Source organism: Zeus faber, assembly GCF_960531495.2.
Source record: "Zeus faber genome assembly, chromosome: 14".
NCBI classification, from domain to species: Eukaryota; Metazoa; Chordata; class Actinopteri; order Zeiformes; family Zeidae; genus Zeus; species Zeus faber.
This window is the reverse complement of record NC_137200.1, coordinates 15,484,697-15,494,360: the sequence shown is the minus strand read 5'-3', so window position 1 is coordinate 15,494,360 and position 9,664 is coordinate 15,484,697. Positions and strand designations below refer to the sequence as shown.

At 46.9% G+C, this 9,664-nt stretch overlaps 1 protein-coding gene across 2 annotated transcripts; it reads left to right on the top strand.

The window, feature by feature from the left end:
* The first annotated feature begins 483 nt into the window (after nt 1-483).
* LOC307240401 (pannexin-3-like) lies at nt 484-8,878 on the top strand. 2 transcript variants are annotated; one of them, XM_080014185.1, is made up of 6 exons: nt 484-582; nt 944-1,137; nt 4,645-4,787; nt 5,258-5,472; nt 6,436-7,175; nt 7,714-8,878. In XM_080014185.1, exons 2-6 carry the CDS (start codon nt 954-956, stop codon nt 7,770-7,772), a joined length of 1,341 nt encoding a protein of 446 aa, XP_079870311.1. In that variant the 5' UTR covers nt 484-582; nt 944-953; the 3' UTR covers nt 7,773-8,878. The 2 variants fall into 2 exon arrangements, with proteins under 2 accessions (XP_079870311.1, XP_079870310.1); XM_080014184.1 differs by lacking the exon at nt 7,714-8,878 and having other exon boundaries at nt 6,436-7,410.
* The last annotated feature ends 786 nt before the right edge of the window (nt 8,879-9,664 follow it).

The window sequence follows — 9,664 nt, the reverse complement described above, 5'->3', positions numbered from 1 at the left end:
CTTCTGTGATATCGTTGCGGTTCTCCGCATATGGAGTGGTGTGTTGAATCGGCTCAAACCAAATGGGAGATTTGGAAGTTTGAACATGACTGAAAAGGTCAAGCCGATTTTTCATCACTGGTGTAGGACAGCATCCAGCAGATCTGAGACCGGAGCGCAGTAAAAATAGTCTTGGAATAACAGAGGCAGCATAAGCCACTGCCGTTGGTTTGCTTGTTTGAACTGGGCCACAGCCACAGTGCTCCGCAGCATGGTAGACCAAGGACACACACACACACGCATACACACACACACGCGCACACACACACACACATATAAACGCACACATAAACACACAATTCTCAGAGCTCAGTGCTGGAGGTCTGCTGGTGCTGCCATCTGGGCGCCTACATGGGCCCAGATGTCCTCTCTTTAATTACAGGCGAGCTTGGCCCGGCTCGGTCCAGCCAAGATCCACCCTCTCATTTAGCAGAACCCACCCTGAATACTTAAAGCGCTCTCCAACGGCACCCGGGCCTTTGGAGGAACTCGCGGAACGGAACATTTCCCACTTTGAATCACAGAGAACTGGTAGACTTTCCGGTAAGTATGTTACACCTAATACCCATTATCTACAGGTATTTTAGCAATATTCCTCTTCTTATTGTTTGTTTTATGTTGTGTGTATTATTATTATTATTATATATATATTATTTATTTATTTTTTTTAAATTATTATTATATAATAATAATAATAACCTTGATTTGTACAGAACCTTTTATACATCACGATCATTCAGGGCCCCCTTTTCAATGGATTCAATGGAGTAGATGAGATTGCACACGTGCAGGGAACTGGGGAAGGGGAGGGTTGGGCGCGTGAAAGGTCAGAATTACATTTCCAGCTCATCATCAACGTGACTGACGGTCGAAACCTCAATGTTTCCCTTGTCGCGTGTCGCAGTCGGCCAAACATGTCCATCGCCAAAGAGGCCGCCAAGGCCATGCTGTCGGACGCACTGCTGCAGGACGACTACGGCACCAACCGCCTGGGCCGCCTGGAGCTGGAGCTGCCGCTGGACAAGCTCATCAAGTTTGTGTCGGTGGGTCTGCCACTACTGCTGGTCTCCATGGCCTTCGCACGGGAGGTCTCCCTCGGTGAGCAGCCGGGTCTTTATCGATAGCGTTGCAAATATTATGTTTAGGCTTTTAATTACATGCCGGTTTAATCAGTTTTGGTTTGGTGGTGACATGTCTGGTGCTCCTCCCTAAGTATGCAATTATTCACTTGCTCATGGATTCATTACACCTCGTACATGCGACTGCAACTTGTTTATTTATGGAACCGGATTCAATTGAGTCTCTACTAAAGGTTAATGCTACATGAGCTACAAACGCGAGGATATAATTTATTCCTGAGGCTAAGTGTAGCTGTATTAATATTCATGAACACAGAGGACACTAAAGGCAGGAGAAAATTGGACAGTTTCATCTGTGCCGCTTCGGGATGAACAAGCTGGCGCAGCTTTGAAAATGTGGAGTTTAGTGGTTGGACAGTTTGGAAGTTGAACGCATAACCACAGCTGGTTGGGTTGGTTTCCACGACAGTTGGTTTTTGGCGACACGTTCCCTGATGCAAACAGGGGTCTAAAATTCGGAGTTCACGAAAGTCAAAAGTCCTGCCAGGTTTTTGCTCTGATCCAGCCGATTCCGCTCCAGAGCTGGACTTCTGGGTTGACGCTAATAAGCAAATACGCACGGTCAACTCATAATCCTGGGGTGGAATTTAACTTTCTGTACCCAAATTGTCCAGCGCTGCACAAACAATATCTAAACAATATAACGGACAGTTACTATTGTATAAATGCCGGTCACCCCATTTAAAATAAGTGCAAGTGGCGGGAAACTTTTGTACAAATGGCCATTCCAAAATAAATAGGTTTGAACTTGGAAAAGTACACAAATTAATACCCGAGATAGCTGACTCCCATGACTCGGGAGTTATTGTCTCTCGGCGGCGCTGGTCTGCAATCAGCGCGCTCCTGATGTTAATTGCCATGGGGATGATTGAGAGTGGCGTTCCGCTAACACCGGTACGGCTGTAATTACAGCCGCGCCAAGGCGGAGCTGGCTTGCTCCATTCCAGTCGAACTAGAGGATGTGTTGATTAACCATGGGGGCGTAGAACATGGAGAACATGACAGAAGCGATGGATCTTGGCCGCCTGTCTCCGGGGGTTGTCAAGTTTAACAACAGTTCCTGATTGCGCTGTCTGGAGTCTGGCTCGCTCGCACCTGGAGCCGGAGCCAAGATTCCCTCGCACGACGCTCGCATACGCCGAGGAGACGCCGGTGTTAATTGGGAGTGGGTGTGCGAGAGAGGAGCCGCGCCGGAGACTCGGGCACACTCTTTGCTTTTGCCAAATTGCTTGCAGGAATGATCACTTGTTGGGAGGAAAATATTTCACAAGATATGACCGGTGGAAAGCCAGATGGAAGGGGAAAACGGGGGGGTGGAAGAGATTCATCAGTATCCACACTGCCTTTTTTGTTTTTGTTTTTGACTCGTCGACTCCGATGAACGTGCCAGCGCGTGGGCTTTGCCACGCACGCCCACGCAGAATAGGAAAAAGGACGACGAGCTCAGATCGATATTAAGAGGGACAAAGTCAAATTAGAACCTTTATGATTAACACTTACATTTATATACACACACTGTTGTCCGAGCTTCAGTTGGGTTTTACCACACAGCGTTTAAACAGACGAGCCGGCTCAGTCGCCCCACGGCATCCTAATAAACCTCTAATCAGCAGCAACACGGCTCCCATCACTGCCTTTACCGGGGATAGTGAGAGCGGATGACATCCGAGTCAACAAACGATAAACACAGTATCTACAGCCACACGGATACCTTCTCTGTGGTTGGTATGAAGGACTTGACGTGTTGTCTGGACTTCACCAAAGCTCCGGCCCGGTGCCCTCACCTGACGCCATGGCCTGGGTGCCGCCGTTAAAAAACCAGCGTAGCTCCGGATTAGAAACGACCCTCAAAAGAAAGACCCTGTCCGCTGCATAGCGTATAGAGTTCTGCCTTTTATGTGCCCGCGCTGTACAGTGAACGAGCCGGATTTACGGGGAGTTCCTTTGCTCTCGTGTAAGCGTTCTTGGTCCTCCGATTCTATGCGACGTATTGATGCCAGCGACTGCTCGGCCAAATCATCAGTAGATATTTAGCAGTGTCAAAATGTCCAAAATCTATGACCATTGGATTTAATTGACGTATGTATTTATATAGGATAAGGGAGTGCTTTATTGATTCGCTGTATTGGCGCTGCAGCAGCTCAGTGGGGAACATGAAGTACAGAGTGACAAAATTCACAAAATATACATGAAAAAAATAAGTGATAAACAGCTCAACAAAGTAAGTCAGTCATAAAGTAATAATAAACAACCGACGAATATGCAGTGTAGTTTCAGTAAAACAGAATATTTTCCCTGGCTTCAAAGTTTAAAGTAGAGCGAGAGAGAGAGACACGCGCACACACGCACACACAAGCATAGACGCATAATGCCATGTACAGTGTGGTTGTCTGTAATGAGGGAAACCAGCTGGAGGCAGTAGATCGGTGCGTCTCTACTTTTAGAGCTCCTGGCGAATGTGGAAAATGATCAAATTAGAAGCCCCACTTTGCAGAGGGGCCCACACCCTCCAGGCTCCAGCCTCTGGTTCCTCCTCCACCCATGAGAGCTGAGCGGAGGGATGGGTGTGGAGCGCCGGTCTCGGCGGTTTGGACCACATGTGACCTAAACCAAGGTGAACTAAATATACAGATTTAAAAATGACTTGTACAGTATAATGGCAGGTTCCCACTAGCAAACAACATATGATTTGTGTGGAAGAAAGACTGTTGAAAGAAATGAAAAGACATGAGCTACCAGCACTGGCCTCTGGTGTAGATGGACTGATGCTTTATTCATCCCATGAGGGAAATCACAGCTTCAGAGCAGCTCACATCAAATGGGCAACAGGAGTAAAGCAATGGGATAAAAGATATAACAAGGAAAATATGAATATTAAAATATTATCAATATTCTGGTTGGAAAAATGTGAAAATATACAATAAAACCAGTTAACTGTGTTAAATATACACTAAACCTAATGACAAACAAATATGTACAAAAACAATAAAACATTTAATATTGGTCATCTACAATAACTTGCTGCAGGCAGCAATACACAGAGTCCACTTTAGTCGGGCTGGACCCCTAATAAACCTGACACTGAACCAGAAAGAAAAGATTGGTATTGGTAATGTATAATTCTCGTAATGTTAAGCATTAAAAATAAGCAAACAAATCTGACACAGTGGGAAAAGGGCAAAAACACTGTAAACCTAAACAGTGAACGGAACAAACCTTAAAAAATGAGCAGTGAACGTTTGTGCAATGGGGTTTTTTTTGTGTGTCGTGTTTCCAAAATGTGTCCGTATGTGTGCGCGCGCGTGTGTGTGTGTGTGTGTGTGTGTGTACGTGCGTGCGAGTTAGAGAGGTACACGCCTGCCCGTGGTTAATTTGGAGTTGCAGACGCCGCCAATCTCGCAATCTCCGTCCCCCGTGCATACGGGGGGGGGGGGGTGTAACAGAAACACATTTGTTGACTCTCCAGGGCCGCAGATCAGCTGCTTCCCCCCCAGCAACTTCACGGTGAAGCAGGCCAGCTACATCGACACGTACTGCTGGGACTCCCTCATGCACCACGAGTTTGACAGCAACGGAAACTTTGAGGAACGTTCTCTCTGGGTGCACAAAGTAGGTTTAGACATTTGGTTTTTGACTCTGTATTTATTTATTTTTTCCTGGGGCTCCATTTTGACACTTTCAGCTTTTGTCGATTTTATTTCATTATTTTTTTCTCCAGCTTGTAGCCGGGGAAGTGGTAGTAGTTGTTATTGTTTTCCTTAAAACGTACTTACAGCGCCAACAAACTGCTTCTGCAGCGTGGCTGATGGAGGCTGGAACAAAGATTCAAAACGTCAAGATTTTTCTTTGGTAAAGAAAAATAGACGCTCTCTCGCTTCAAACGCTCCTTTTAAATCGTGCAATAACAAACCCTGACATCCTCAACCCACTTATTAAACACTGTAATGAGTATGTCCACAAGCAGAACTTGAGGATGATGGTGTGTAATAATAGTTATGAAAGCCTGTGTTTTAGAATCCTTAGCTCATGTTTTTCATTCCCCGTTTCTTCCCCGTCTCCCCTCCGCCCGTCCAACCCAGATGTTCCCCTACTCTCTGCTGGCCATGGCCGTGCTCATGTACCTGCCGGCTCTGATCTGGCGGCAGCTGGTCATGCCCACGCTGGCGTCCGACCTGCTCTTCATTGTCGACGAGCTGGATAAGTCGTACAACCGCTCGGTCCGCCTGGCCCAGAGCATCCTGGACATGCGGCAGACCACCAAAAACCCGCTCACCTTCCAGGCCGAGCTGGACAGGTGAGGAAGCGCCCGGATCGCCGGGCGCGCAGCGCTCATGTCCAACTGCCCGATGTTTGCCATACGGTGCTCCCGCGTGAGCTCGTTCTGTCGGACAACTCGACGGCGCCACACGCCTCCGTGCCCGTGATATCGGCCGGCCTATTTGAGCAGCCAATCCCTCCTGCCCCACCTGCTTTGCTGCTCCCCCCACATCCCATGTTGTTGGGCTCTCTTCTATCCAATGGAGGGATTCAAGCTCATCATTCCCATATGTCTAAGAGTTAAGATTTATATAGTTATATAAATATATTTTATTTATATATTTAAATATTTTCCTTATTTTTTTTGCTATAATTATTTTACTCCCAACAAGTGAATATGTATATATATATATATGTGTGTGTGTGTGTGTGTGTGTGTGTGTGTGTGTGTGTGTGTGTGTATATATATATACTGTACATATATATATAGTGTGTATATATACATATATACACACTACACATATAGACACACACACATACTGTATGTACAGTGTAATTATATATACAGTATATATATGTGTGTGTGTGTCAAATCATCTTCTTTTTCTCTCGGCTAATCTGCTCAAATTTGTCCCTCGCTGTCAGTTAAACTTTGATCTGTTCAATTAATTTAACGTTTTTTGTTTTTGCAGCGGTATATTCTCTTTGACGTGGAAGACTGATCAACATAGCGATCCACCAGTCTGTGCTTAGCAAAATGTCACTATGTGCAGTTTCCTCCGATAAAACTGAAAATTACGATAAAAACGTAATAATAATAATAATAATTATAATTATAATAATTATAATAATAATTACAATCTTCAGCGTCTAGGCAATATTCTTCAGCTGGATTGTGGAAAAATTAAGGGGGGCAGGACAGTCAAATCCAAAGCCAATAACACTAATTTTGTTGTTTTTCCCAAATGCCTCGTGTTCATTGAGCCTCTGTCTGTTCCAGGGCTAAGAAGAAGCGTTACTTTGAGTACCCCCTGCTGGAGAGGTACCTGCAGTGCAAGCACAACTCCTACTTCCTGGTTAGCATGCTGTTCCTGCGCGGCTTCCTGCTGCTCACCTTCATGACGGCCGCCTGCCTCTACCTGGCGTACTTCCACCTCTCCGCCTTCCTGCAGGACGAGTTCAGCTGCTTCGTCCGCACGGGGATGCTGCGGGACCAGAACTGGATCCCCGAGCTGGTCCAGTGCAAGATGACCGGCCAGCTGGTGTTCCAGGTGATCAGCGTGGCCAACGGCGCCATCTACGTGCTGCTGGCTCCCATCGTGCTCTTCAGCATGGTGCGGCTCTTCGTCTGGGACACCGCCTTCCTGTCGGTGTACGAGGTCCTCCCGGCGCTGGGCCTCATCAGCGGCCGCAAGCTGGGCTGCCCGCTCAACGACCTCAACGTGCTGCTGCTCTTCCTGCGTGCCAACGTGGCCCACCTGCGCTCCTTCGGGAACGTGCGGGCGCTGTGCTCGCTGGCGCCGCCGCAGGTGGGCAGCGGCGCGGGCGGCCAGGGCCTGGGCGCCATGCTGACCCAGGAACAGATGGAGGAGCGCGAGGAGGGGGCCATGGAGCTGAAGGAGGAGCTGGAGGAGGCCAAGGAGGAAGGGAAGCTCAACCTGGTGGATATCATGACCATCCTGGGCGCGGCTCAGGGCAAGGTGGTGAACTGCGACGAGCAGAGGCCTCTGGTGGAGCAGGGTATGACTCTCGGTACCGTCACTCTTATCTACATTCTCAAACGCATTCTCCTCGTGGCTATTTTCGTCTACATCATTTGGGACGTCCAGAAAATAATCAAGTGAGCGGCTCTCGGCCGCGCGTGCGCTGGGAAATGAACAGCGGGGTTCTCAGGTGCTGGAAGGGGTTCTTATTAGGGGAGGACCGTGTCTGAATTACTGAATGAAGTCGGGAGAAGCGAGGGATACATTTTAAAGAGGGAGGGGAAAAAAAACCAAAAAAAAACCCCCGTGGTGAACAAATCCAAGGGTGATACTTTATAACGTTCTAATGTTGTATGGATGTTGTACAGGCGAGCCGCGTCCTTCGCGTAACCGTCCGTCGAACTTCTTTTGCTATTTGACCGCTTTTCTTTCTTCCCCCCGCGTTTGGAAATCAAAGGGAGCGGGCGGTTTCTCCTCAACGGCCTTTTTGAGAGCCGTGGGGCTTAACGCGGCAGAGCAGAGTGATTTCGTGGTACTTCCAACCCCCCCTAACTGCCCTCTCCGTCTCTTCACAGAGCCAAACCACCAGGGGTACCATGAGTTGAAGGAGACGCCACCGTTTAGTCGTTACTAGGCCACCTATGGACCGAATCAATGTGAGAGCAGTAGGGGCGGTTCTGGAAGAGTACTGTAGTCACTGTAGTCACGAAGACTTTGGAAAGCAATCCATTTCATTTTCTTCCTTTTTTTTTTTTTTTTTTTTTTTTTGTTTGTTTTCTTTCCTTTTTGTTCGTGGCACGAAGACAAAAAGCCTCTTTTTTAGAATTACACAGCGAAGGCTTTGCGGGAGCAGAGCGTCAAATCACTTTGACGCGTTAACGTCGGCGCCTCCACCCGCCCCTGCAGTCGCGAAGCCCAAGTCTCGACGTCGTATCTACTTCTTAGTTATTCCCTCACGCAGGTTTTGTTTTTTTTCGTTCTTTTTGTTTGTTTTTCAAACAACTCTCTTCACAACTTTACCTCTCGCAATGAGAAAAGACTGTGACGTGGAGCCTTATTTTCGGGCCTGTCCAACCGGGCATAGAAACGGGACCGAACGGGTAAAACAGAGCATCGGTTGGTGCAAAGTGACCAAATCCCAAATGCAAAATCCAAAATGTTATGAGCTGCAGTTGTTGTCGTCGTCTGGCCGGAGATGTGCGACGCTTTCCCCGATCATTATCACACGACTTTTCATAACCGTGGCGCTGCGGATGCTTGATGGTTGTGCTCCTCCCGTCCGTGGCCTTGGTGTGGAATGGTTGCTGCAATAGCATAAAATGTAAATCTATACATTTCAAAATAGCTTCGGATCGATTTTTTTCTTTTGTTTGTTTTTGTTTTTCTAAGTCAGCATCATTGTCTCTCTTCCTTTTTGCCCCGGTGGGATTCTCAGTTTGTGTCACGTCGTATCAGAGGTTTTGGGGTTTCGTGTTGACATTGTCTTTGTCTCGCCATGGAATTCAAACCCCGAGACTCTTGTATTGAGTTCACAAACATTTTCTTTCATGCAATATTTGTATTTTATTATTATTATTTTTTTAATTCATATTTTGTTTTTTAAGTGTATTATTTTAACCTCTGTTTCTTTTTTTTTTATGTCGCAATGGCCTCATATTGTGACATTTTATTTATTTCAACTCTGTACACTCTGTCTTCCAACTGCTTTATTAAAATAAAGATGATGATGATGATGATGATGATTATTATTATTATTATTATTGTTTTTATCATTGTTGTTATTATTAGGGGTCCAGCCCGCAGGGGGTTTATGATTATTATTCTCCTTGGCATTTTTCAGGCTAAAAGTGTCTGGCCCACGACAACCGCTGGACCCATGGACATGGCTGAGGTCTTGATCGAACCGGGTCGTCCCCGACATCCCATGGTTCAAGTTTGATTCATATCCATCTACATTTGGACCAGGGATAAGTGAAGAAACGGCGATAAAAATATACCAGAAGCTGCAGGACGTTCGCGCATTGCTGACACGCCGACTTTCTAAAACGTCCAGTCGGTGGTGGAGCCAGATGAGTTTTGTTGAGCAGGACGCTCTGTGACATCATCATTCCTTATATGTGTGCAAAATGTGGCTCTGGCCGCGCATTTGCATCGTGCAAGGTGCGTGATGTGGACTCTCTGTGGCTGAGTATGAGTGTGTGTGTGTGTGTGTAAGTGTGTGTGCATGAGCATGTGTGTCTGAGCTGCTTGACGTCGGCAGGGCTTTTCGTTTGATATTTATCTCTTTTGCCCTTTTTGTAAATAAACGCATTCTGTAGGCTGTGTAGACCGCGTAGTGGTTGCTCCTGGTTGCTCCGTAAGACGAGCAGCCAGGAGATGACAGACAGAGGGAGCCGATGCGCGGTGCAATGTAAACTCTGAATATTGCGCTGCGTTTCAGAGAACTCGTGAAACTGTATTATGTACCTAACGTGACTAAACTGGAACCTGTGTATCGCTGCCTGCAGCTATATTTATAATAATAAT